Source organism: Lichenostomus cassidix, chromosome 5, assembly GCF_008360975.1.
Source record: "Lichenostomus cassidix isolate B80296 chromosome 5, HeHo_3.0, whole genome shotgun sequence".
Classification (NCBI taxonomy): domain Eukaryota; kingdom Metazoa; phylum Chordata; class Aves; order Passeriformes; family Meliphagidae; genus Lichenostomus; species Lichenostomus cassidix.
The window spans coordinates 62,278,444-62,304,124 of NC_139486.1; the positions used below are offsets into that span (position 1 = coordinate 62,278,444).

The 25,681-nt window shown below is 63.5% G+C and overlaps 6 protein-coding genes and 1 long non-coding RNA gene across 11 annotated transcripts; 2 read left to right on the forward strand and 5 right to left on the reverse strand.

Annotated features, from left to right (window-relative positions):
- Nucleotides 1-597: 597 nt before the first annotated feature.
- On the reverse strand, nucleotides 598-11,933 carry PITPNM1 (phosphatidylinositol transfer protein membrane associated 1). Of its 2 annotated transcripts, XM_085063380.1 has the most exons (24): nucleotides 11,829-11,933; nucleotides 11,174-11,282; nucleotides 10,371-10,585; nucleotides 10,177-10,298; nucleotides 7,537-7,761; nucleotides 7,143-7,451; nucleotides 6,693-6,788; nucleotides 6,478-6,585; nucleotides 6,308-6,369; nucleotides 5,993-6,237; nucleotides 5,299-5,488; nucleotides 5,088-5,195; nucleotides 4,854-4,996; nucleotides 4,450-4,628; nucleotides 3,948-4,118; nucleotides 3,603-3,752; nucleotides 3,355-3,503; nucleotides 3,171-3,281; nucleotides 2,932-3,048; nucleotides 2,573-2,721; nucleotides 2,322-2,471; nucleotides 1,816-1,999; nucleotides 1,438-1,566; nucleotides 598-1,332 (listed from the first exon to the last, which is right to left on the reverse strand). In XM_085063380.1, exons 2-24 carry the CDS (start codon nucleotides 11,249-11,251, stop codon nucleotides 1,066-1,068), a joined length of 3,657 nt encoding a protein of 1,218 aa, XP_084919506.1. In that variant the 5' UTR covers nucleotides 11,252-11,282; nucleotides 11,829-11,933; the 3' UTR covers nucleotides 598-1,065. The 2 variants fall into 2 exon arrangements, with proteins under 2 accessions (XP_084919506.1, XP_084919507.1); XM_085063381.1 differs by lacking the exons at nucleotides 2,932-3,048; nucleotides 11,829-11,933 and having other exon boundaries at nucleotides 11,174-11,786.
- Nucleotides 11,934-12,183: 250 nt separating this feature from the next.
- Nucleotides 12,184-13,337, reverse strand: CDK2AP2 (cyclin dependent kinase 2 associated protein 2). The gene is made up of 4 exons (XM_085063420.1): nucleotides 12,980-13,337; nucleotides 12,726-12,826; nucleotides 12,501-12,633; nucleotides 12,184-12,387 (listed from the first exon to the last, which is right to left on the reverse strand). Exons 1-4 carry the CDS (start codon nucleotides 13,068-13,070, stop codon nucleotides 12,320-12,322), a joined length of 393 nt encoding a protein of 130 aa, XP_084919546.1. The 5' UTR covers nucleotides 13,071-13,337; the 3' UTR covers nucleotides 12,184-12,319.
- Nucleotides 13,338-14,158: 821 nt separating this feature from the next.
- CABP2 (calcium binding protein 2) lies at nucleotides 14,159-16,930 on the reverse strand. 3 transcript variants are annotated; one of them, XM_085063411.1, is made up of 8 exons: nucleotides 16,359-16,445; nucleotides 16,016-16,127; nucleotides 15,754-15,915; nucleotides 15,604-15,634; nucleotides 15,391-15,525; nucleotides 15,211-15,320; nucleotides 14,985-15,132; nucleotides 14,159-14,911 (listed from the first exon to the last, which is right to left on the reverse strand). In XM_085063411.1, the coding sequence occupies exons 2-8, from the start codon at nucleotides 16,055-16,057 to the stop codon at nucleotides 14,886-14,888; spliced, it is 654 nt and encodes a 217-aa protein (XP_084919537.1). In that variant the 5' UTR covers nucleotides 16,058-16,127; nucleotides 16,359-16,445; the 3' UTR covers nucleotides 14,159-14,885. The 3 variants fall into 3 exon arrangements, with proteins under 3 accessions (XP_084919537.1, XP_084919535.1, XP_084919536.1); XM_085063409.1 differs by lacking the exon at nucleotides 16,016-16,127 and having other exon boundaries at nucleotides 16,359-16,930; XM_085063410.1 differs by lacking the exon at nucleotides 16,359-16,445 and having other exon boundaries at nucleotides 16,016-16,193.
- Nucleotides 16,931-17,020: 90 nt separating this feature from the next.
- Nucleotides 17,021-19,545, forward strand: NDUFV1 (NADH:ubiquinone oxidoreductase core subunit V1). The gene is made up of 10 exons (XM_085063388.1): nucleotides 17,021-17,157; nucleotides 17,242-17,324; nucleotides 17,396-17,566; nucleotides 17,646-17,829; nucleotides 17,916-18,105; nucleotides 18,445-18,657; nucleotides 18,731-18,897; nucleotides 18,971-19,052; nucleotides 19,129-19,274; nucleotides 19,355-19,545. The coding sequence occupies exons 1-10, from the start codon at nucleotides 17,104-17,106 to the stop codon at nucleotides 19,436-19,438; spliced, it is 1,374 nt and encodes a 457-aa protein (XP_084919514.1). The 5' UTR covers nucleotides 17,021-17,103; the 3' UTR covers nucleotides 19,439-19,545.
- Nucleotides 19,546-19,886: 341 nt separating this feature from the next.
- Nucleotides 19,887-22,341, reverse strand: NUDT8 (nudix hydrolase 8). 2 transcript variants are annotated; one of them, XM_085063390.1, is made up of 5 exons: nucleotides 22,208-22,341; nucleotides 21,417-22,144; nucleotides 21,220-21,352; nucleotides 20,332-20,409; nucleotides 19,887-20,242 (listed from the first exon to the last, which is right to left on the reverse strand). In XM_085063390.1, the coding sequence occupies exons 1-5, from the start codon at nucleotides 22,271-22,273 to the stop codon at nucleotides 20,012-20,014; spliced, it is 1,236 nt and encodes a 411-aa protein (XP_084919516.1). In that variant the 5' UTR covers nucleotides 22,274-22,341; the 3' UTR covers nucleotides 19,887-20,011. The 2 variants fall into 2 exon arrangements, with proteins under 2 accessions (XP_084919516.1, XP_084919517.1); XM_085063391.1 differs by lacking the exon at nucleotides 22,208-22,341 and having other exon boundaries at nucleotides 21,417-21,765.
- Nucleotides 22,033-22,672, forward strand: LOC146437024 (uncharacterized). Its single transcript, XR_014852791.1, has 2 exons — nucleotides 22,033-22,144; nucleotides 22,208-22,672. It is a non-coding gene; the product is annotated as an uncharacterized LOC146437024 (long non-coding RNA).
- On the reverse strand, nucleotides 22,514-25,630 carry MTCH2 (mitochondrial carrier 2). The gene is made up of 13 exons (XM_085063407.1): nucleotides 25,471-25,630; nucleotides 25,298-25,382; nucleotides 25,105-25,211; nucleotides 24,963-24,989; nucleotides 24,429-24,482; nucleotides 24,296-24,353; nucleotides 24,145-24,196; nucleotides 23,995-24,054; nucleotides 23,661-23,754; nucleotides 23,499-23,546; nucleotides 23,171-23,238; nucleotides 22,846-22,921; nucleotides 22,514-22,715 (listed from the first exon to the last, which is right to left on the reverse strand). The coding sequence occupies exons 1-13, from the start codon at nucleotides 25,555-25,557 to the stop codon at nucleotides 22,629-22,631; spliced, it is 903 nt and encodes a 300-aa protein (XP_084919533.1). The 5' UTR covers nucleotides 25,558-25,630; the 3' UTR covers nucleotides 22,514-22,628.
- Between the last annotated feature and the right edge of the window lie 51 nt (nucleotides 25,631-25,681).

Sequence of the window (25,681 nt, forward strand, 5' to 3'; positions counted from 1 at the left end):
AGTGGCAACGTAAAGCATTGCAGCACACAGCTGAAGCTCTTTGCTGCTCTAGACTCTGCTCATCGTCACACCGGGGCTGCGTGGGTGACACGAGCCCACTGCTCCCTGCCAACTTTTACACTTATTTGATGTTTTTATACTTTATGGTGGCCATGGGGGGCTGCAGTGCCAAGCCTTGGCCCCGGCTCCAACCCCTTCATGGCTGTTCTCCTCTGTGCCACCCCATTGTCACTTCTCCAGGCTGCTGCTATCATCCCAAACCAGTGTTTCCTCTTGTCATGTCAGTGTCAGGAATATTTTATAATGAATAACAGCTTGTTCCTGCTATCCCTATAAACCTCTGATTGTGCTATGCCAAGATAAACCTCAAGTAAAACCAGTCATAGCCCCTGGTCACTACAAAAATTTGCTGCTAGAGGAAATGAGGGGAAACGAAGTTGGAGAGGGGGAGGGTATGGGCTCTTGTCCCTGTCTTAAATATTGCTTGTGACCTAACTACTGTGCCCCACAGCCACCTCCCTGTGGGACATGGTGTCCCTGGAGACTCCCCAGGGCTTTGCCAGTGGATGGAGCAGAGCAGACTTGCACAGAGCACACTTGTGGGTGCTGGCACCTTGTAACATCTCTTTATTCAACACCAAAATGTAAGGGGGGAACAGAGGAACTGCTCTGGAACCCCAACCCGACCCTGCCCCGCAACACCAGACGGAAATAAATAGGTGGGGAGGTGCCACTTGCCCTGGGGCACAGCCACAGCCCCCCAGTTCTTCACAGGGACAATGACCCTGGGGCGCAGACCCCACTGGGCACTGCCCAACGGCCCTGAAGGACCAGAGGAGGTGGGGCTGGGGGCAGCAGGGAGGATCCAGGGTGGCTCAGCCCTGAAGGGATCACTATGGCCCTCAGGGGGGCTCAGAGCCATCTCCCAGCACCCCTCAGTCTCAGGGGACCAAGTGCCCTCATCTCCTTCCTCTGGGCTCATGGCCCAGCACTGGCTCTGGCCCCAGGTGCTTCCTTGCTGGGAAATCAGGGACACGGCAGAGCAAGGACATGGCCGTGCCACCTTCACTCCTCACCCTCCAGCTTGAGGCTGACACTGCGGGGCTTGGCCCGGGACAAGCTGGGGGGTGCTGAGGGGGGTCCCCCATCCCGCTCTGCCTGGCTGGAGCCTCGGGAGCGCAGGAGCTGGCTCTGCTTCCGCAGGAAGTCGACAGGCGCCGGGCAGCCGTAGGTGCCTTTGCCCAGCATGGGTCGTGGGGGCCCCTTGGGGGAGTGGGCCAGGGCTGCGGCTTCCAGCTGGGCCAGGTGGGCGACATAGCCCTCGGAAAGGAACTGCAGGACACACAGACAGCCTGAGCTGATGGCCGCAGCTGGCTGCTGGGATCTGCCATTGTCCCCTGTGTGCCCCGTATGTCCCCAGCCCTGCCACCACCATACCTGGCACTGGTTGTGGAACTTCTTGACAGCCCGTCCCACGATGTAGATGTGTGCTGGCGCGAGTCCCAGCGAGCTGTAGACGGAAACATCCTTGGTGGAGCCGTAGCCAGCGACTATGGAGATCTCTGCCTGCCCAGGGACAAGAACGTTAGGGCAGGGAACAACCATTCCCACAGGAACAGCCACCCCCAGGGGTTGGCACACCCTCATGTTACAAGGGATGCCTGAGAGCTGCCCTGAGAAGCTTCCAGCTCTGCCATGGCAGCACAGTCCAGCTCCCAGCATCTTCACCAGGATGCAGAGGTGCACAGGCTTCAGCACAGCCCACAGCACCCCGTCACCAGCCCCACGTTCCCCCAGCAGTCTCCCCATCCCCACCTCAGTGCGCAGGCTCTGCAGGAAGGCGGCTTTCTGGCGCAGCGGGTCGTGGGTGAGCCCGTCGCAGAAGGAGACAGCACCGTGGGGGAAGTTGTGCTGGGACAGCCAGGCCACCACACGATGCTTCTGCATGTCAGGGCGCCCCGTCACATAGATGATCATGTACCCAGAGTCCTGCCAGTGCCTAGGAGAGGACATGGATGGCTGCCAGGAGCCTGTGCAGAGACAGTTCTACTGTGGGAAGCTGGGATCTCCCAACACAATGTGTGGGTGCTGCCTCCAAAACCTTCCTGCTCCCAAGGATTTTATCAAGGGGAAGGAACAGCAGAGCTGTGGGGACCACAGCTAAGCTCAGAAAGGATTATTTTCCACAACAGGACACCAGCATAGAGATGATGTGCTTGGGGCAAGAGAGTGGGCCATCCTCCCCCTTGCCCTGCTCCAACTGGCTTGTCAACACACCATGAAAGATGGGGAGATTGACTCCCTCACTGAAGGGCACCCACCTTACAACGTCCACAGCCCCCGCCCGCACTTTGGGATCACTGCCCATGATGGACACGCTGGCGGTGAAAGAGCCGTCGATGCTGAACACAACGGACTCGGTGCCACGGGCCACCACGGTCAGGTATGCCTCGGCGTAGCTGTGGTCCCCCCTGCAATGGCAGACGTGGCAGCTCAGTACTGGCTCTGCTGCCAGGGCAGCAGGTGTAGCTCTGCCAAAAGGGCTGCAGGAGGAACTGAGGCGACACTTCACCTGACCACCATGCGCACAGGGTAGATCCCGATGGCTAGAGCCTTGTCTGGAGGGATGGTGAAGGTCAGGCGGCCGCTGCCACTTGTCACCTCAGTGCCGTAGTACAGCCACTTCCCCGACAACGGCTGTGTCATGATGTAGATGTCCACCTGGGAGAGGGAAATGGGCGGGGCATGGGCTGGACCCCCACATCCTGCTGTGTCCCCACCTGCAAATCCTTACGGCCTTCTCCCATTATCTCCCACAGTGTGCTGTTAACCACATCCTTCCCCTGCTGTGGGTGACAACAGCCCCATGCCCAGTCCTGGACACCCCATCCTATTTGAGGAGTCCTGGTGGCCCCCTGAGCCCAGCAGTACCTTCTCCCCAGTCAGTGTCACCACGTCCAGGGGTCCGTACATGAAGCGCCCACTGAGGACCTGTGCTTTGCCCTCGCACACGATCACATCACAGGCCCGGTGGTTGGCTGTCACATTCTGTGGGCACAAGGGGTGCTCAGCAGCTCCTAGGGGAGCTCCTGAGGTGGCACTGGGACACCACTGGGCTGTGGGATTGTCCAAGAACCTGCACACCACAGGATGCCCCACTGGTCACATACCCTGATCTTTACTTGGGTGCGCTTGCGCTGCCACTTCTCCCGAGGGATGGCGGGGCTGTAGATGGAACTCTCCTCACTCTCTGCCGGCTGTGGCCCCTCTTTCTCCATCACCTGCCGATGGCATGGCCCTGGCTCAGCCTCCAGCAGCCTCAGCTCACCACCCACCCCACTGTGCCTGCCATACCTGGCGCAGGATGAAGGCCACCACGTCGGAGGATTCCCAGTAGCTGGCATGGAAGAGGTGGGGCAGAGTGATGGTGGGGAAGGCAGTCAGGGCGTCAGGGCAGTACAGAGAGTAGTCAATGCGCTTCAGGCCCCACCAGCGCTCCAGGACTGCAGGGAGAGCTGGAATGAAGCCTTTTCCAGACCTCATCCCATGTCGTGCAGCCCAAAGTGCCCACATGGGATGGGGTGGGTAGGGATGACACTTACTCTTGACAACCTCACTGGTGCTGGCGAGAGTGGGGGGCTCTGCTGGCTCATTACCCTTCCAGAAGCCCCCAAAGCTGCCAGTGGGAGTTGGGGGAGCAACCACATCCACTTTGGGCAGGAACAGGGCAGAGTGTGTCTGCAGGGCCTCCGCTGCAGAGAAAGCGGGTGAGCACACCCAGAGCCCCAAAGGATACCCACCACTCTGGGGCCCCCCTGCAGTAGAGCCCCAGAGCAGTGGGAAGGCTTGCATATCCCTCTCCCCCCACCCAGCCAGGCTATGGGTGCTCTGGGTACCCTGACACGGCCCCGGTGTGCCTGGCACCAGCCTGGTGGGGACCTGCTCACCCAAGAGGGATGAGGTGCCATCACCCAGGGGGTACTTCTGGTATCGGGGCACGCTGAGCGGGGGCACAGCATGGAAGGCCTTGGCCAGGAGGGGCTCCAGGCGGGAGGCGCAGGGATCAGCGGCGTGGAAGAGGTTGTAGATCTGCTCACAGGCAGGACGCAGCTGGGCCACTGTAGCACAGAGCGGGGTCAGGGGCGCCCACGAGGGCTGGACGACAGCAGGAGCAAAACACCCAGGAGGGGTAAAGCAGGACACAGTGAGAGGAAAGGCTGGAGAGGGAAATTTGGGGCACTGGGAACAGGCTGAGGCTCTCACAGAACAGGGACACTCAGCCACCCACCAACACCCACACAGCCAGGGCTGGGCATGCGAGGGGCTCAAACCCAGGCAGGCCTCTCTGGCGTCCTGTGGAGCTCAGGCTTGTGGGGGGAGCACAACTCAGGGACTTGAGCCCTGAAGGGAGGGTCAGGGGCTGGCACTGCAGCAGGCAGGGGTCCTCACCATCCAGAGCAGGCATGACGGTCTTGCGCAGCGCGAGCACCAGCCCCAGCGGGGAGCCAAAGAGGAAGAAGCCAGATACCTTAAATTCGAGGCGGGTACTGGCACCATCCGCCCCATCCAGCGCCGTGGCACTGCTCCGGGGTGCCTCTGCCTCCAGCGGGGCCTCGCTGGCCTGCAGACTGGGACAGCAGAGACAGTAGGCATGGGGAGGAATGGCAACAGTCCGCTCCCACCATCCTGAAGACAAAGCTGTGCCTGGCTTGGCCCCATTACTCCAGAAGAGCTCCAGCAAGATTCCCCCAGGTCAGCTAGTCCCATGAAATGTTCCATCCCAGCCTGGAGCAGAAGGGAATTGCACCCTTTCCATAAAGCACAAAACAGCCAACCATCGCCCCTGGGCTCACCTGCATGTGGAGCTGTGCTGCTGGCTGTCCCCCTGTGCCCCTGGGGGCTCAGGGCTGGCCTGGCTCAATCCTGGCACTCCATCCGCCCCATCAGCCAGTGGGTCCAGGCCACCGCACTGCTCTGGGGAGATGGGCTCCATGCTCTGCAGGGAGAGGCAGCAAACACCCTGACCCCACATAGTCCCCAGTGCACCCTGAACCCTCCCCACAGGGTCTTGGGGTGCAGGTACTCACCAGGCTGCCGCGGCGGCTGCTGCTCCGGCTGCCCCCTGAGCCCACCCGGCTCTGGCACAGTGCGTCAAATCCCAGGATGCCGCCCACACAGTCCCCCAGCAGCACCACCTGTGGAGAGCACAGAGCCAGGACGAGGGTAACACCCCCAAACCCTCCATGCAGGGCCACATCTGGACCCCAGAGCCAAGCTTCCCCCCAAATTCCACCTCACCTGGCCGCAGAAGCCGGCACCCTCTCCAGAGTTCAGAAAGGCTGTGTAGGCCTGGTTGGCACGAGCAATGACAGTGCCCACAGCATGCTGGTAGGTGCCTGAGGAGGTAGCCAGCAGCGGGAGCGCTGCCAGTGGGATGTGGTCCTGGCTGCTCGACAGGCTGTCCCTGTCATGGCTGTAGGGGCTGAGCCTGAGGGGGACACAGCTAAGGATGAACGGGACAGTCCTGATGCCCTTATCCCACTGCATGGTACTGGTTCATCATTCGCCACACCACAAGTAATCGCCATCCCGTCCCATCCCACCACAAGACACTTGCTCACCCAGGATGCTGTATCTGGAGTTATCCCCATTTCATCCAATCCCATCCCATTCCACGCTGCCCTGATGTCCCCATCTCTCTGCACAATGCTTGTTTACCCCAGGATGCTGCAAGAGGAGTTATCCCCATCCTATCCCATCCCATCCCACCCCACTGTCCTCATCCCACAAAACACCTGTCTTTCCTGGGATACTATACCAGGAATTATCTGTAGCCCATCCCATCTCACCACACAACACTTGTTTGACCCAGGATACTGCACCAGGAGCTAACCCCCATCCTATTCCCAGTCCTTAACGTCCCACCACGAGAAGACCCCTCTCCAAGGCTACCAGCTCCCTGGTCCCCTGCTTTCCTGGTGGGAATCCATACTTGGAGACGAGGGCGTAGGCTGCGGCGCAGATGGACGGGCAGGGCACCAGGCGCAGCGCCACGTGTCCCAGTGCCTCAGGAAAGTGGACGCGGGTGACGGCGTCAAAGGTGGCCGCCAGTGTCTGCACATCCGCCTGCTTGGAGCCTGGCTCGCCCGCTCCCTGATCCAGGATGTTCCCACTGTGAAGGATGAGGAAGAGCACGTGGATCCGGCACATCTGCTCTGTGCTCTCTGCCATGCCGCCCTGCAGGAAGAAGAGCAGTCAAGTCAGGGGGCACAGCAGGGGGGCATGGCCCAAGGGAGGGGACACGCACCTCAGGGAAGCTAGATGTTCCCAATCCTTCACCATCCCCCTTGGTGGCGCTGGCTCCGTCCCCTGCAAGCACACAGCCCTCCTGAGCCAGTTGGCATCTCTAAGTGGGAATCAGTCTCCTCCCAGGACATCCACCCCAAGACTTGGGGCCAGAGCACCTCCAGTACTCACCCAGTGCCTCATCCAGCTCCGCTGGCCGCTCTAGTGTGTCCAGGAAATCGTTGGAGCTCCACTTGGTCATCTCCTTGGCAAAGACCTCGTCACTGTCAGACAGATCCTCTGTCGAGGCAGAAAGGAGGCATGGGTGGGGGGACACCCCTGTGCCTGCACCTCCATCCGGAGAGCGCCTCGCCCCCATCCAATCTGTCCCGAGATGGTGCCAGTACCGTGGGCATCGAAAAATTCCTCTTCGGAGCTGTTCTCAGAGTCCCGGGCAATGTTCTGCATCCGCCACTCTGACAGGCTCTGAGGAGACACCCCCCCTGCCACCAGCAGGGGCTCAGCACACAGAGCCTTCCACAAAGAAACCCCGCCCCTGCCCCACAGCTCCCCCTTGGTCCTGGACCCAGACCCCTCAGGGAGATCTGGGGCCATCCCTGTGTCACCCAGAGTCCCTCCTTGGGAGATCCATGACCACCCCCGGGTCACCCAGAGTCCCTTCAGGGGATCCAGACAATCCCTTGGTCACACAGGGTCCCTTCAAGAAACCTGGAATCAGACCTGGGACACCCAGAGCCCCACCTCAGGACACCCAAGCCAGGCAAAACAGCCCTGACACATCTCCAATGGAGAACAGCAGCCTCCAAGGCATACCCACACCAGACCTTGCCTCTTACCTCCATGCTGGGAAGAGTAGGAAGACCGGGAAGAGGTGGACCACTGCTTGGCAAACGTATCATCAGAGGGGGTCTCGGTCCCTGCCTGCAGCTCAGCCTCCTCCTGCCCGCCAGGCCCATCTGGCTCCGGCCGCCCCTCAGGGCTGATCCCAGCCACAGGTGGCTCCTCGCCACACTTGGCCATCTTCTGTGCCAGCATTCGCGCCGTCTCCTCCTCCAGCTGCCGGATATCCTCCATTGTCAGGTCCGTCCACTCATCCTGCCAGCACCAGGCTTGGCGGTGAGCGCGCAGCATCACCTTCCTCAAACCTGGGAGGAGAAGGGAGACAGCAAGTCCAGTGTGGCCCCACAGCTGCCCAAATGACCCTCCAGCAACCCACAGCTCCGAACTCACCCACGTCATGGATAAACTGCTCGATCTTGGACTGCATCCCCCAGTATCGGAATTCCACCTTGCAGAGCTTGTAGGCACACATGAGGGGCCCACTGGCTGATGCTGCCTCCAGCCAGTCATCCCCCAGCGGCCCTCGGCCCGTCTTGGATGAGTGGTAGAGTTTGGGATCCTCTTCGGGCTTGTATTCCCCGGGGGAGATGGGATCACGCACAATGTCAATGGTGTCTGTGGGGGGAACGGCGCTTGTGACCCCGCAGCTCTTGGCAAGGGGGCACAGGTAGGAAAACAATGAAAAAGGGACAAAAATCAGGTCAAATTATTCCCACAAGCCATGCACCCAATGAAGGTGGCAGCAAACACTCTCTGTCCTAGAATCCTAAAATCTGGGGAGTTCTGGAATCACAGAATTGTGGAATTGTTTTGGTTAGAAGGGACCTTATGGATCATCTCATTCCACTCCCTGCACGTGCAAGGACACGTTCCACTAGACCAGGTTGTTCCAAGCCCCATCCAGTCTGGCCTTGGACACTTCCAGAGATGGAACACCTGCAGTTTCTCTGGGCAACCTGTGCCAGGGCTCACCACTCTCCCAGAGAATTTCCTAATAGAACATAAAATGCCAAGGCTGGAACATCACAAACAGCCTCGGTGCAGCCAAAGACATCCTGTGCCTGCGTGGGATCCCAATCCGGCACCCCAGGGAGTGGCACAGGGAGGGAGGGGCTTGGAGCATGCGGAGCGCCAGGGCTGACACACATACAGGCATTAGCCAGGAGATCTGGCAGCTGCGGAGGGATCCCAGCCACCCTGGGGGACATGGGGGCTGGGGACAGGGACAGTGCATGGGGCAGCTCAGCACAGCTCCCAGCTGTCCCCCCCAAAAAAGCCCAAAGGTGCCCCAAAAACAGGGACGGCAAAACTACCACGTGATGCTGGAGCCTCTGGAGAGCCAGAGGGTAACGAACCCCATTCCCAAACACAGGTGACCTCTCCCAAAATGAGGGTGAGCTCCCTACAGATTAAGGGTGATCTCCCAAGACTGGAGAGAGGCTCACGAATGACACCCAGGAAAACAGGATCCAACAGCCATTCTGGCTCAATCTAGCACAAAATCTCCTAAACTTTGGCTTTTGGATGACAGCCCCAGGTCAGATTCCAGAAGCCTAGTCTGGGGGATCCCAGGGCACCCTGCTGGCTGCCAGACCATCCCGCAGCACTATCTCCATTCCCAGGATGTGCCAAACCCTGCATTTATTTGCCCCCCTTGACATCCTCAAGGTGAAGGTGCTGCCAGCCTCTTCCTCCAGCTTGGGCTGAAAAAAGAGGGAAAAAGAAAACCATAGAGCCCTGAATCCACAAAAATGATGCAATGCACAGCATGATGCCAAGCATCTTGAATAACAGCAGCAAAGAGCTGGGATAGGACCTGCTGTCCCCAAGCAGATCCTGGCAGTGTCATTCCTATCACAAGCCAACTCCCTTTGCTTTTGCCACTGGGAGAAAGCTGCCAAGGAAACAGTTATCCCTGTGGATCACCCAGACCATGTTATTCCATCACCCTTTGAAATGTGAGAGGAGTTTAAATCTGTCAGTGCTACAGGACACCCGGGCAGAGAAAATCCCTGCAAGATCCACACTGGAGGTGGTCCCACTCCAACCCTGCTCCCTGTGGAAGGCAGCAGCCACTGGAGATGCTGAGTGCCCTGTGGAGTGCCCACAGGATGGGCATTAGAGTGGAAAATCAGGCAGCAGGCACAGGGCCATGCCTTGATGCCGTCTGCTTGGCCCTGGTTTGTTCCCAGGGACGCCAGAACTCCTGCCCCCAGGTCCGAGCCATCGGTATCCCGGCCGGACATCCCCAGTGCCGCAAGAGCCGGGGAGAGAAATAGGTCAGATGAATCATTTCCTCCGGGTGCCTATTTTAGGCCTCCATTTTAAGAGGCAGCGCGTCACACTCCACACTCTGGCGCCTGAACTGACCAGATCCACACCACTGGGAACAGGAATTGGGAACCCACCGGAGAGGGAAGAGTCCCACCCCTGAGCTCCCAGTTCTGCCCACCAGTCCCCCTGGAAAGGAGCCAGAGAGCGATCTGGAGCAAAGCCCTAGGGAGAAGAGAAGCAGGGCAGGGGGTAAGAAAATGGGGACAACACTTTTTCAGCTCTCCCTGCTCCAGTTGATCCGAAACACCCCATACGACCCAGGTGCAGAGTCCCATGTGCACCAGCAGAGACTGAGAAGGCAAATCCATGCCAGAATATGGCTGGAACACGGAAGAAGAGGGGAGCAAGCTGGCACTAGGAAGGACAAGCTGTAAACAGAAATAGAAGCAAGGGAAGAGGCAGAGGACAAAACTGTCCCTGAAAATATCTTTAATGTGGAACTTAATTCAGCAGCGCTGAGAGGGAGCAGGGAGGGAGCTTGGAGCAAGGAGCCTGAGACACAGGGAGCTTGGGGCAGGGAGCTCAGGATCCAGGGAGCTCTTCCCTTTCAGCATCCCAAAAGCATGAAGACCAGCACAGAAAGTGAAGTCGAGCCCCTAAGACCTCATCACATCCACGCACCCATCCCGGGAGCACTGTGCGGGAATCCCAGCAGCCATGGGGTCCTGCCCAGCTCCCCAAGCCAGTCATACCCACCCAAAATCCTCTGCCTCTTCTCCGCCGTGCTCAGGTTGAAGATGTTGGTCTGCTGCCCTGCATCCGGGCGGTAGTACGTCTCAATCTCAATGGAAAACTTCTCCACAAAGGGACACGTGTACCTGGAGGGGATCAGGACTGAGCCAGGAGCACAGCCAGCCCTGCAGCCCACCCCACCGCCTCCCAGCCCCCACCTGGTGCGCGTGTAGGGATAAGCATTCCAGGACTCCTCCTCCACCTGGAGCGCAGCTTTAGGGAGCAGCGCCCGGAACCAGCTGGGGATGTGGGAGCCGACATGGTAGATCTTGTGGGTGTACTGGCCACTGCCCCCAGGGCCGTCGCTGTAGGGCCGGTTGGCCAGGATCTCCACACCGCTGCCCTCACCGCTCGACTCCTCCCGGCTCTTCTTCTGCACAGAAATGATGGCTCAGTGCAGACCCCCCATGGACTCCCGGGGTCCCCATACACTCCCATCCCCCTGTGCTAGCATCCACCAGTCCCATACTTGTTCAAAGGACCCCCTGCTTGGCTCGACAGTCACAAACCCACCCAAAGCCTCACTTACACCCCTGCAACCTGACAATTCCTTGGAATCAGCCTCGGGCCCCCCCGTGCCCCTCCAGGCCACATGCTCAGCCTTACAGCCACCCAGTTCCCCACAGCCCCGCAACACCCTTCAACACCCCATGCTCAACCTCAAAGCTCCCTGTGCACCCCCAGACTCAGCCCCTGCACCCTTCATGCACCCCCACAGCCCACTGCACTCCCCAGGCTACAGTCTCCAGCCTCTCTTAGCCCCCCGCACCCCCCTCAGTCTCAGTCCCCGGATCCCTGCACCCCTCGAGCTCCCCACAGCCCTGCGGACCCTCAGCCTTGGCCCTTGGACCCCCGCACTCCCCATGCTCAGCCCCACAAAGCCCACACCCATGCAGCTCCCGGGCTCAGCCCCCAGACCCCTGCAACCCTCAGCCCTTCCCTGCTCAGCCCCCCGGCCCACCTGGATCATGTAGAGCTGGGCCACCTGGTACTCCTCCAGGCTCATGGGCAGCAGGATGTGGTACTCCTTGATCAGCATGGCGGCGGCGGGAGATAGCGGGGCACAGCGCCTGAGGGGGCTTGCGTTACACCGGATCGGACCGGCTTCGGGACAGCTCGGGCCGGCTCGGCACCCCTTCGGAACCGCTCGGGGCACACTCAGCTCAGCCCGGTACGGCTCGGTCCGGGTTCAGCCCGTCTGAGAACGGCCCCGCCTCCGGGTTCGGCTGAGTCCCGGTACCGCTCGGCTCCGGGTTCGGTCCAGTCCGGTACCGCTCGGCTGAGCTCGGCCCCGGGTTCGGCTGAGTCCGGAACCGCCCGGCACCACTCGGCTACAGGTTCGGCCCGGCTCGGAACCGTTCGGCCCCGGGTTCGGCTGAGTCCGGAACCGCTCGGCCCCCGTCGGCCTCGGGTTCGGCCCGGCTGGGACGCGCGCAGCCCTGAGTCCAGCCCGGCTTGGCCCCACGTTCGGCTCAGTCCGGAACCGCTCGGACCCCCTCGGCCCCGGGTTCGGCCCGGCTCGGTCCCACTCGACTCGGCTCCGTTGCCATGGCAACGCGGCCCCCTCCACTACCCCCCTCCCGCCCGGTCCCCGCTGTCCCCCGGCCCCACCGAACCTGCGCCGCTCTGCACCGGCCCCTCGGATCGTGACATCACAGCCCGTTCCCACGGCGACAGCCGTGACGTAGGGAGGTGAGGGGGGGGCTCGTGACGTCAGAGAGCGGAAGGCAGCGAGCGCCACTCACGGGCGCTCCGAGTGTACCGGCACCGCCGCCCCCAAAAAAACCCGGTGTATTATTTAAAAAGCCACTTTTTTAAGTGTCCAAAGAGTGGTTTGATCGCTCCTGCGCCTCTCAGCTCCGGGACACCCACTCGGCGCGGCTCCAAACCTTTTCCCGACACCCCCACCTCTACCCCGCGTCCCACCATCACCATCGGGACCCACCCCCGTGGGGACACAGAGAGGCCAAGTCCCAACATCGTCCTTTATTTATAAAAACACACATTTATAAAGAGCGGAGAGCGCGGGGAGGGGGGGCTCGGGCAGCACGGCGGCCCCCCCTGCCACCACCGGGGGTTCCCGGGGGGTCCCGGGTGGCAGCTGCCGTTACGTGCGGGCGTTTCGCTCTGTCTCTGCCAGGCACTCCCTGACCAGCGCCCGGGCGTGGATGATCCCTGCGGGGAGAAGCACAAGCACACCCCGAATCACCCTCCAGTCGCTCCCCGCGGGGCTAGGGAGCCTGGGGGGCGCAGCCCCGGCGGCCGCCCGGTTCCCCCGCCGCCCCTACCCCGCTTCAGCCGCTCCATGGCGCTCTTGCTGCCGGCGTAGGTGGGCCGGATCTCCTTCCCCATCTCCTCGATGACCGAGAGCAGGTCGGTGTACGTGCTCTGAGAGCCCTGCGCCCCGGGGGGCTTCATGGCCTGCGGGAACAGAGGGACACGGAGGGACGGAGGCGCTGGGGGCCACCCCCGCCGCCGCGCCCGGCCCCACCGGCCCCAGCCTCGCGGCTCACCTGCACATAGCCCATGGACGGCGGCCCGAAGTCATTGAAGAGCGGCCGGAAAGGGGCGGCGGCGCCGGGGACGGAACCGGAGGGCGACGGGACACTCGTGGCTGCAGGAAACCGAGGGTCACGGCCGCACTCCCCCTTCCTCGGTACCTCCCTCATCCGGTACCATCCCTTCCCGGGTACCCCCCTCCATCTCCCCGGTCCCTCTCCGCTCCCGGTGCCCCCCGTCCTCCGCGGTTACCGCGGGGTTCCCTCACCGGCGGATGGTGCCCCGGGCCCCGGCGGGGCGGGGCTGGCGCTGGCGGCTCCGGGGGTAGTGGGGGCAGGAGCGATGGGCTTGTAGGACATCCCCGACGGCCGCCCGCCGCTCCCGGATCCCTGGAGCCCCGCGGCGGGGGTCGGCGTGCGGCCCCCGCGCTCGCCCCGCCGGTTGTATCGCCGGTGCCCGCCTCTCTTCAGCTCAGCTCGGCCCCGCTCGGCCCGGCGAGAAGCCGGGAACCGGAGCGGAGCGCGGCGGCCCCGGTTCCCGGTAGCGCTGCGCGGCCCCGGCCTGACCCGGGTCTCTCCCCCCTCCGCCGCCGCCGGCGCTCGCGGTGATGACGCAGACGCGTCACGCGCGCGACGTCATCACGCCGCCGCGCGCCCGCCGGCCGGTCACCGTGGAGACACGCGGCGTCGGCCCCGCCCCCGGTGCCTCCTGGACCACGTGACTGTGGCGTAGGCCACGCCCCTCGCTCGGCGGGGGGGGGGGGCTCTCCAGGTCACGTGACCGGCCACCGCCTCGGGGGGAGCGGTACCGGGAGAGGCACCGGGAGCGGCATCGGGAGCCCCACCGGGAGAGGCACCGGGAGCCGGAGCGGCACCGGGAGAGGCACGGGGTGCGGCTGCGGGAGCGGCACCGGGAGAGGCACCGGTAGCGGCACAGGCAGCGCACCGGGAGAGGCACCGGGAGAGGCACCGGCAGCGGCACCGGGTGCGGCACCGGAGAGGCACCGGGAGCGCACCGAGAGAGGCACCGGGAGCGCACCGGGAGAGGCACCGGGAGCGGCACCGGGTGCGGCACCGGGAGAGGCACCGGGAGCGGCACCGGGAGCGCACCGGGTGCGGCACCGTCGGGCTCCTCCCTCCGCCAAGGGACCCCGTGTCACCCCACGGCCCCGAGCCGGCCCCAGTCAGGGTGTCCCGAGTCTCCGCGGGGATGAACCCCAGCCCAGACCTTGGGAGGTATCTGCCGCCGTCGGTCCCGGGAATCAGCCCCACCCGCCGGCTGTGCATTCCCCGCAGCCCCGCGCCTGCACAGGCCGGGCGTGCCCGAGGTCCCGGCTCCCTTCGGGGCTCCCGTGAAACACAGTGGCGGTTCGGGGTTTTGGGGGATACCAGTGGAAGGCACGATCACCAATAAATCCTTTGGAAACAACATAAAACACAAACCAAAAGTCTGTAGAGAGAGTTTTATCATTTCAAAAGGGCAAAATTGGCCCCAAAACTGCAGTCAGGGCAGGGAGGGGTACCTGCAGCAGCCCTGCCTGCAGTTGGCTGAGGCCCTTCCACCCGGTAATGCTTTATTTCTCTCCTTGAGAGTCGCCTGGCCAGGGTGCCAGGAGTCTTCCCTGTGCTAGGGGCTGCCAGAACATCCATGAGGGTCTGTGCCAGCCCCAAACGGGGAGGGATGCCTCACCCTAGGCGGGTCTGGGGTACATCTAAGGTCAAATCACGGTGACGGGCGGTTTATGCCATGCAGTCCGCATTAAACACCGTGTGGGGGGAGCCTGAGAGGCTCAGCGTGGGATACAGAGTGGAAACAGAGGCTGAAGGGATGAGCAGCAGGGATGGGGTGTAACTGAGGGAGAGGAGACCACGACGGTTTGACTTTTAGGGTGAGATCAGGAGGGGAGGAGAGATGGTGCAGAGGGAGCACAGAGATGAGGGTGAGAGTGGGTTGAAGCTCGGCCAAGCCTGTGCCGAAAAGGGTCCCGACATTGGCCCCAGTGCCTCCCACCATGGTCAGAGCTCGGCATCGGAGCAGCTCCGGCGCTCAGCCTCACCCCACGCTTGGGCGCCGCTGCACCAGCACCGCCCTGGCCCCTAGAGCTGGGGGTCCCTCTGTGGCCCCCTCTTCATAAGGCACAGGGGGCTCGGGTCCCACGTTGGCACACACCGCCTTCAGCGCGACATCATCCGCACAAACTCTGCCGGGGCAAAACATACACGGAACATCCCAGATGTTCCCGGGGGCGATCCCGGCCCCTTTCCTGCTCCTACCTTCGAAGTCCACCAGGCCATCACCATTGAGATCTACATCCTTGAGAATCTCATCCACCTCCCGGTAGTTGAGCTGCTGCCCCAGGAGCTTGCGCATGGCCTCCCGCAGCTCCGCCATGCTGATCTGCCCGTCCCCGTTGGTGTCAAACTACAGACAAGAGCCCGTTGCCACTGGCCACCCTTGGCACGCTGGCAGCCTACCCGGCTGTCCCCCAAGACCCCGTACCTCACGGAAGGCATCACGCAGCTCCTTGATCCCAATCATATCTGCCGTCTCTGCCAGCATCTTGGGGCCCATCAGCTCCACGAAATCATCAAAATCCACCTTGCCCCCGGCTGCAGCAGAAGGTGGGTGTCAGCAGGGCGGGGACAGGGATGGCTGGGGACCCACCACCCCACCACATACTGATCTGCTGGGACAGCTCAATGAGCTCCATCTCGGTGGGCATGTAGCCCATGGTCCGCATGCACTCGCCCAGGTCCTTGTAGCTGATGTAGCCGTCACGGTCCTTGTCAAACTCCTGGAACGCGTGCTTCAGCTCTGGGGACACCGCAGTGTCACTTACCGGCACCCCAGCACCAACACCCACCCGAGGGGACCCCCTCCCCAGCGCCTCACCTTCGATCTCCTCAGGCCGCAGCTCCCGATCCTGGGGAAGAGAAAACGGGAAGAGACGAAGGAGGGGTCCTACTCCCGGGGATCCCGCAGGGATCCTGCCCTAAACCCTCCAGGAGAGGGGCGGCACACGGGGAGAGGACAGTCGCGTACCCGTTGAGTGATGGCGATACTCTGCCGCAGGAAGATGCAAGCCGGCCCCACCAGACCCTGGAGCACCGAGTATCCCTGCAGCGGGGGGGTCTGCGCCGCGTCCAGAACATCCTCGGGGTCCCCTGCGCCGGAGCCCGGAGTGCCCGAGCGCGGCTTCCCATCCTGCGGGTGGAGCGGGCGTCAGCAGCGACGGGGGACCAGGCAGGGACCCCCTCCTCCTCCTCCTGCTGCTGCCCCGCGGGGTATCCCAGCCCAGCCGTACCTTGGGGAGCCGCCGCTCAGGGGTCTTGGTGCAGTTGCCCATGGCTGGGGGCTGCCCCCGCGCCGCAGGACATGCCTGGCCCCGGGGGGGCCGGCTGGCGCAGACCGTGAGGCTGCCACCGGGGATTTGAGGTTTTTATGGAATATCTGGGGATATGCAGGGCAGGCGCGGGGGGGGGAGTGCCGCGCCCGCGCGCATAATCCTCCGGATTATTCCCTGCTCGGCCGCCCTGCTCCAGATGTGGGAGCCGCCCAGCTGTTCCCCAGTGCCGCAGCCTCCCTGAGAGGGCACGCAGGAGCCCCGGCACACGCCGTGCCCCGGCCCCGTCCCCGCCGCCGGTTACCTGCCCGAAAGCGGGGAGCGGCCGGGGCCCCGGCTCCTCGGCAGCCCGCTGACGCTCCGTGGGGGACGCACCACCGCGGTTCAACCTCCCCCGGCTCCCCGCAGTGCCGACGGTAGCGGGACCCCCGAGCCGAGGGACCGGGCGGGAGCGGCGGGCACCCCTCCGGCCGGGGCCGTGGGGCCGTGGGGTGCCCCGGCAGGTGGGGGGCGCGGGGCTGCCAGCGCCGCGCCGCTGCGGCCCGCGGAAGAGAAAAAACATTCCGCCTGCTCCTGCTCCTTCTCCCTCCGACCGGGGCTAAGCGGGAAGAAACCAGATCCCCTCCAACCTGCGCTCGCCCCTCGCAGGGACGAGGCCACCGCTGTCCCCGGGACCCGCCGTGTCGCCCAGGAGATCGGGTGGAGCGCAGCGACCTCCCGGGGCGCGGGGAGGGGAGCGGGGCGCCCCGGGGGGCTCCGGGGAGGGCGGCCGGGGGGCTCCAGTTTCAGCGCCGAAACCCGACCCGGCCCGGGAGAGCGGCACGTGGCGGCACGGCGCCAGCGAGGCCACGCCCCCGCGGGGCCCGCGCGCCCGCCCTCTGGACACGCCCCCAGCTCTGGCCACGCCCATCCCCGTGGCCACGCCCCCAAACCTGCCCTGGCCCTGCCTCTCTCCTTGACGTCACTGCCGCGCCGCCGGCGCTGCCCTGACGTCACGCGGGGGCGCCTGAAGGTGACGGTGGTCGGTGCCGGTCCCGGTGCCTCCCGCCATGGCCGGCAGGCAGCTCCTGGCGCTGCGGCGCCTGCCCGCCGCCTCCTTCTCGGTGAGCGGGGACGGGGCGGGGAGCGCCGGAAGCGTGCGGGACGGGTCCCGCCGTTCCCGGGGCTGAATCCGTGTGTCCCCGCAGACGGCGCCCAAGAAGACGCAGTTCGGGTCGCTGCGGGATGAGGACCGTATCTTCACCAACCTCTACGGGCGGCACGACTGGCGGTGAGTAGCGGGGGCAGCGGGGCGGGGTGCCGGTGCGCCGTGCCCGGTGCCACCGTGCCCGGTACCCGCAGGCTGCAGGGCGCCCTGCGCCGCGGCGACTGGTACAAGACGAAGGAGATCCTGCTCAAGGGCGTGGACTGGATCCTCGGCGAGATCAAGACCTCGGGGCTGCGGGGCCGCGGTGGCGCCGGGTTCCCCACCGGGCTCAAGTGGAGCTTCATGAACAAGCCCCCGGATGGCAGGTGAGAGCGGCACGGGCCACAGCGCCTCCGCCGCGTCCCCAGCTCGTGGGGAGCTCCCCCTGACGTGAGCTGCCCGCAGGCCCAAGTACCTGGTGGTGAACGCGGACGAGGGCGAGCCGGGCACCTGCAAGGACCGGGAGATCATGCGGCACGACCCGCACAAGCTGCTGGAGGGCTGCCTGGTGGCAGGGCGGGCCATGGGCGCCCGCGCCGCCTACATCTACATCCGCGGGGAGTTCTACAACGAGGCCTCCAACCTGCAGGTGAGAGGGGAGCGCCCCTCAGCCACCCCACACCCCTCGGCGTGGCTCGGGTCGCACTCCCGGCTCACCCCCCGCCCTGGCTGCAGGTGGCTATCCGTGAGGCATACGAGGCCGGGCTGCTGGGTGGCGATGCCTGCGGGTCGGGATATGCCTTTGACGTGTTCGTGGTGCGTGGTGCCGGCGCCTACATCTGCGGGGAGGAGACAGCACTCATCGAGTCCATCGAGGGCAAGCAGGGCAAGCCTCGCCTCAAGCCCCCCTTCCCCGCTGACGTGGGTATGGCTCCACAGCTACGTCCCAAATTCCTAGCTGTCACCCCAAAACAGTTGTTCCCGGGACACCGTCCTGCTTCAGGGACAACCCCACAGCCAACACCACATCCATTGAGAGCTCCCACTGTTTCATAGAATGGTTTGGGTTAGAAGGGATCTTAAAAGACCACCTCATTCCATCCTGCTTCCATGGGCCACCTTCCACTAGCCCAGGTTGCTCCAAGCTGTGTCCAACATGGCCTTGGACACTTCCAGAGAAGGGATAGCCACAGCTTCTCTGGGCACCCTTTGCCAGGGCATCGCCCCCCTCACAGAGGGGAATTTTTTCCTAATGTTTTCCCAGGTGTGTTTGGCTGCCCCACCACGGTGGCCAACGTGGAGACAGTGTCAGTGGCCCCCACGATCTGCCGGCGCGGCGGCGCCTGGTTTGCCAGCTTTGGCCGGGAGCGGAATTCCGGCACCAAGCTCTTCAACATCTCGGGGCACGTCAACACGCCCTGCACAGTGGAGGAGGAGATGTCAGTGCCGCTGAAGGAGCTCATTGAGAAACATGCTGGTGAGCACCATGGCTGAGCCACGCTGGGCTGCAGTGGGGGTGGAGCCACCTGTCCTGACCCCACTCTTTGCAGGAGGTGTCCGTGGGGGCTGGGACAACCTGCTGGCCGTCATCCCGGGAGGCTCCTCCACACCACTGCTGCCCAAGTCCGTGTGTGAGACGGTGCTGATGGACTTTGATTCCCTGGTGCAGGCGCAGAGCGGGCTGGGCACGGCCGCTGTCATTGTCATGGATAAATCAGTAAGGGATGAGCCCCCTCCCCAACCCCACTGGCCACAGTGGGACCTTTACCTTCCCCTCTCTCCCTCCCCAGACGGACATCATCAAAGCCATCGCGCGCCTGATTGAGTTCTACAAGCACGAGAGCTGTGGGCAGTGCACCCCGTGCCGGGAAGGTGAGCAGGGGACCATGGGTCAGGGGCTGTGGGACAGGGGCACTGCACAGACCCATCCTGACCCCCATTCCTGCAGGTGTGGACTGGATGAACAAGGTGATGGCGCGGTTCGTGCGAGGCGATGCGCAGGCCGCCGAGATCGACGCGCTCTGGGAGATCAGCAAACAGATTGAGGGACACACCATCTGTGCCCTGGGCGATGGTGCAGCCTGGCCCGTGCAGGTGAGAGGCTCGGGGGATCTGCAGGGGGGGTAAAAGCAGCCTTCCCCCACCCCATTAACCAGCTCCTCTGCTCCCTGCAGGGCCTCATCCGCCACTTCCGCCCCGAGCTGGAGGAAAGGATGCGGCGCTATGGTGAGGCCAAGGCCCGAGCGGCGTCGGCGTAAGGATTCACCACCACACCTCCCTTCTCCTGCCTGGAAGGGGCTCCTGGGGTGCTGGCAGCACTTGGGGGTTCTCCAGAGGGTCCTCAATAAATGCTGCTGGGCTCCCAGGCTCTGCTGTGGACATAAAATGGTGGGAAAGGACTGAAGGGGCAGGGGGCCTCTGGGTCCTGCCTCCCCTGGAGCAGGAGGTCCCCAGGGATCATGGGGTCACACAGCCAGGGTCTGGATACCCCAGAGGGGAGATCCTGGATTTCCGTAAGGCTCCATAGCTCCTCTGTGGGACTGAGCATATGGCAGAGGCGATGGCTGTGGGGTATTACACATATGCAGGTCCCTCCTTGGGGACCTCACACTCCCTGTCCCCACCATGGCGGCACTGGGACTCCTCCTCCTGTGCCCGTGCCAGGGGACAGCTGTCCTGGCCATGCTCCATGACTCGGAGCCCGGGGCAGTTCCAAACATGGCTTTTACTGAATCACAGTGTGCGACATCACCGCTGGGCTCGGGGCTGTTTCCCCATGCACGGGTGGAGAACCAAGGCACAGGGACCCCACACCTCTGCCCCCTCCCTGCTCAGGCTGCAGCTTTCCGGGGTGGCACATGGGTCTTCCTGCGGTAGCGGCCGGGCACCAGCAGCTCCAGGGTCAGCTCGGTGACAATGGCCGTGAGCCCCCACACCTTGTGGGGGCCGTTGAGGAACACGGGCAAGGTGTATCCGTAGCCACTGGCTGTGCGGAAGTGGGTGTAGCCCTGGTTCTCCTCGCGGAGCAGGTGAGCCAGGGGCAGGGTGAACACCTCCTCCACCTGTTGGCACAGACCGTGGCTGTGACCGGGGTGGTGACCGGGGCTGGCTGCCTGGGGAAGGGGAGCAGGCCTGGGGAGGAGTCACTCACCTCGTCAGGGTTGGGGGTCAGCGTCAAGGCCTCCAGCGGCCCCAGGTTGGCTACAACGGGCGCCACGGTCATTCCGTGCTGGAAGGTGTGTCAGCAAGGGACAGGGTGACACCTGCCACCCCAAAGTGCCACCCCTGTGCCTTGACCTCCCTGCACCCAGTGCAGGCACCCACCACGAGTGTCACCCTATCAGTGCCACCGTCTTGTGTCCTGTCTCCTTGAATCCCCAGAAATCTTGTCACCCATGTCCACGCTGACTTGTCCCTGTCACCTGTAACCCAGCAACTGTGTTCCTGTCACACCAAATCCACTACCCATGTCCCTGCGCCCTTGTCCCTGTCACCCAGAATCCCCATCACCTGTAGCATTTATCACCTGTCTCCCTGAGCCCATCACCCATGACTCTGCTGCCTTGTCCCTGTCACCCATGACCCTGCTGCTTTGTCCCTGTCATTCCAATCTTGTCACCCGCAACCCCCCTCACCTGTGTCCCTGTCCCCATGTCACCTGCACCCTATCACCCATCTTCCTGTTGCCTAGTCCCTGTCACCCAGAACCCCTGCTCTGTCACCTGTGTCCCAACTGCTTTGTTCCTGACAACAGAAACCCTTCTCCATGTTCCTGCTGTCTTGTTGTCACCCCTTGTTCCTGTCACCAAAACCTCTGTCATCTGTGACCCAGTCACGCCAAACCAATCACCCCGAAGCCCTTATCCCAGTCATCTCGAACCTTCACCCATGATCCTCCTGCCTTGCCCCTGTCACCTATGGCCCTGCTCACCTTGAACCCATCCCTGTGTCCCTGTCGCCTGCCCTTTTGTCCTTGTCCCCGCATGCCCTTGTCCCCCCGAGCCTCCCTGCGCCCCTAAGCCCCGCCGTTCCCCGGTACCCGGTCGGGCAGGGTCCGCAGCTGTCCCCAGACGCTGGTGGGTGCCACGGCCACCCCCAGCTCCTCCCGCGTCTCCCGCAGCGCCGTGGCCACCGCGTCCCCGTCCGCCGGGTCCCGCCGCCCACCGGGAAAGCTGCGGGAGGGATCGGGGGGGTCAGGGCCGGCCCGGCCCCGGTGCCCGCTCCCCCCGCCGGTACCTGACGTCGCCGCTGTGGGGGCCGGCGAGGCGGCGGGAGCGGAGCGTGAAGAGCAGCGCGGGGCGGCCGCGCACCGAGCACAGCGGCACCAGCACCGCGGCCGCCGCCGCCGCGCCCCCCGCGCCCCCCGCCGCCAGCTGCGCTCGGCACCGCCGCTCGCTGCCGCCGCTCAGCACATCCCCGCCGTCGCCGGCACCGCCTGGGCCCGCCATGGCGCCGGCACGGGGCGGGGAGGAGCAGCGAGGGAGGAGGCACGGAGGGAGGGAGGGACCGGCACCGCCCCCCCGCACCGAGCCCGCCCTCGCCGCGGCCCTTCTGTCCCGGGGGTGCGACAGCACCTGCCGGGCGTGTGACCCACGTCCCACCTTTGCATTCTCCCTGCCAAGTGTGCAAGTGCTGCTCCAGCCGTGCAACAGCTCCCACCAGGTGTGGCACAACTCCTGCCAGGTTTGCGACCTACCTTCCAAGTTTGCAACAACCTTCCGGCTCTGCCGGCTGCTCAAGTCCTGTTCCAGCCCTGCTGTAACCCTCACCGCGTGTGCAACAACCACACCAGGTGGGCAGTAACACCTCCCTGGAGTGCATCCCTCTTGCTGGTGTGTGAAAACCCCTGCCAGCTGTGTGTGACCCCCACCTCCCAGCTCTACACACCCCCCGGGTGTGCAAACCTCTGCCCAGGTGTGCAATGCGCTCTGCCATCTCCATGGGCCTTGCAAGAACCCTGCCAGGTGTGCAACAACCCCCACCAGGTGTCCAACAACCCCCACCAGGTGTCCAACAACCCCTGCCAGGTGTGTAACAACCCCTTCCAATTGTGTACAACCCCTTCCAGGTGTCCAACAACTGCTTCCAGGCATACATTATCCACCCACCCCCTAATTCTCACTGTCCCCATGTACCACTGCCCTTCTCTGTCACCAGCCTTGTATCCCCTCCTGCCTGGGGGTGTCAGGGAATTTCCCCTGTGGAAACAGCCTCCAGAGTGTCCGAAGTTGGGAAGTTGAGAAAAGGCTCTTGGATAAATCAGGGAATGCTGGTGACCAGCCAGCCCTACTTCTTGGGAAACCCCCATGGACAGAGACTCTCACACCTGCACCTTCAGCTCTCAGCAGGAAATGATTTTTAAAAAACTGTATAGAAATCATCACTCTCCATGATTCTTCGCTTCCAGAGCCCAGCATTGGCTCCTCAATCCCACTCCCATCTCCGGAATCAGCGGAACCTCCGCTCCTCCCACACATATCGCTTTCCTGCTGGAACCTTGCGGAAGAACAGGCTGTTCCCTCGGCTCATGTTGCCCTGGAAAGGGAAAATGACCATGGAGGGGCAACACGAGGTCCAGGGCAGCCCCTCCAAACACCGTGAGGCTCCTACCCGGCTCCTCCCCGTGTCCTGGTATATCCCAGTGCATCCCAGCTCCAGCACTTACCTCCCTGTGCAGCTGGCTCCAGCAATCCAGCCAGGAGGAGTAGGTGGGTGCGTAGGGAAGGAGACCCCCGGCCAACCTGGGGAAGGGAGGAAAGACCCACAGGGAATCATTCCCACAGGGAATCATTCCCACTTGGGGAGGTAGGACCCATTCCCTCCGTGGCTCCACATTGGGTTGAACCCAAAAACGACCCTTTCCCACTTCAACCAAGGAGGGATCAACCCTACGGAGCACTGGAAGCACCTTTTCCATCTCGGAATTTTGGAAAAGTGGTTCCAGGAGCTGACCCGGGGTGGAGAGATGCAGATGCAGATTAGGGACTCACCCGCAGTTGTTCACAGCCATCAGGTTGGAGACTAGGACAAAGGGGTAGGTCAGCATGCTGGCGAAGAACTGCAGGAAAAACAGGGATCAGTGGAATGTTCCCTCTTCCCTCCACACGGGGAGAATCCCTGGGAGTTTCACCCCGGGGAGGGAGCCCATTCCTGCCACCTCCACAGGGTCACACACGTCCTCCATGGAGCATCCCTTGGCCTGTGCGCTGATCTGGCTGATCCCAGCCTGGCTCCATCCCCACCCTGGCAGCCACAGGATTCTGGGAACACACCATTCCCTAGGGAAAGGACCCACTTCCCACCCGTGGCTGTACTCACCCCAGTGACCGCCTGAGAGTAGCTCTTCATCTCGGTCATGGTGGAGACCTGTGCGAGGAGCAACGGTACTCAAATTCCCCCAAAAAGGATTGTGGCCCCAGAACACCCCTGGAGCTGCCCCCCATCAGCTCCTAGCCCCCCGGATCCTGGAGCGGAGCCTACCCCGTTCTCCAGAGCGTATGTGTTGATGAGGTAGGCCAGCATGTTGCACAGCCACAGGGAGAGGATGTCCCCGAGGAGCCGCGGGATGAGGCCGCTGCAGGGGAAGAAACAGTGGGAATGTCAGCTGAGGGTTTGGATCCAGCTGTGTGGAGAGCTGGGAACAGCTGGTTTGGGATGGGGGGAGGCTGTTCCCACAGCAGCCGGGTGATGGGGGAACAGCCACCCCTGGGAGCAGGGATGCTCAGGTGAATGATCCAGAGCTGCTGGAGAGGGCTCAGGACCTTTCCAATGATGTCACACCCACCGTGCCACTCCCTCCCTGCCCAGCACTCACGCAAAGAATCCCAGGATTCCCTCTTCCCGGTAGATTGTGGTGAAGGCGCTTAGTGTCCCACTGTCACAGGCAGGAAGAGGAGGGATAACATCAGAGGGGATCCTAGGACCCCAAGGTCCCTCCAGAGCCCCCAGAGCCCCCAGGCCATACCTGTACTTGGTCTCACGGCCGATGAACTGCACCATGCAGCGCAGGGTGATCACTGTGGGGACACAGGGGTGACACAGGAGTGACATGGGAGCAACAGGAGGCAGCTGGCACTGCCCCTGACCCCGGTCCCCTGGGAAGGGTGAGCACCTACCATGGAAGGGGTGGGTGATGAGGGTGGCGGCGGAGCGGGCTACCATCTCCCGGGAGGTCTGGAGACAAACAGAGTGTCACTGGGAAGGGACAGGGATGTGACATCCCAGCCCTTTCCTCCTCCTCCTCCTCACCTCCTTGAGCACCTGCTCCAGCGAGGACACCGGCTCCTTCTTGCTGGTTCCAGGCTGGAGGGGGAAGGAGGAGTCAGGTGGGAACAGCCCCCTGGAGAGGGGACACTGTCCCCAGGGTGGGGTCAGAAACTCTGGCCCACCAGAGTGCTCTGGATGCAGAGCTGGGGCTGCCCGAGGCCAGGGGGCACGTGGAGGAGGGAGGGAGGGAAGAAAGAAGGGAGGAAAGGAGGGGAGAAGGAGGAAAGGAAGGAGGGAAAAAGAAGGAAGGGAGGAGGGAGAGAAGGAGAACAGAATGAAGGAAAGAGGGAAGGAGAGAGAGAAGAGGAGGAGGGAGAGAAGAAGAAAAGGAGAGAAAGAAAAAGGGAGGAATAGAGGAATAGAGAAACGGAAAGAGGGAGAAAGGAGAAGAGAGGGATGTAGAAACGGAAGGGAAGGGAAGGGAAGGGAAGGGAAGGGAAGGGAAGGGAAGGGAAGGGAAGGGAAGGGAAGGGAAGGGAAGGGAAGGGAAGGGAAGGGAAGGATCTCTGCACACACCTCAGCCTGCTCGGCCTCCTGGTACCGCTGTGGAGCAAAGGGCAGGGTCAGCGCGGGGTCAGCACGGCGGGGGAGCCAAGGGGTGCCGGTGTCCCCCGGCTCCCGCAGCGCCCCGGGCCCGGCGCCCCGCCCGTGCCGGTACCTGCAGCACTTTGCTGTGCACCACGGTGCCGATGGCGCTGGAGCAGAGGCGGGGGGCGAGGCCTTTGAAGAGTCCCGCTCTCCCGTCCACCTTCACGATGTGCTTGGCTGGGGACAGCGCGGACAGTCAGCCGCGGCGGAACCCCACGGCAGCACCGGACGGCACCGCGGAGGCCCCGGCGGGGCGGACTCACCGTAAGAGAAGAGGCCGGGCAGCTGGTATACCTGGCGGCCGAAGATGTTCCTCCCCAGGGTGGGCGGCAGCGGCTCGTAGCCCACCTGAGGCGGGGACAGGCAGGCTGCACACCCCTCGCGAGCGGTGCCGAGCCCGGTAACCGCCGTCCGACCCCGCCATCCCCGCCCTTACCTGCACCAGCACCTTCACGTACATGAGCGGCTGCGAGAGCACGGTGAGCCCCGAGCCCAGCAGCACCTGCGAAGCCGCGTCCGCCATGGTGCCGCCCCGGCGTCACGGCACAGAAGGACACGGCCACGGCCGCCGCCGCTTCCGCTTCCGCCTCCCGGTACGTCCGGTGCCGCCGTGACGCCCTTCCGACCGCTGGGGGGCGCCCTGGGCG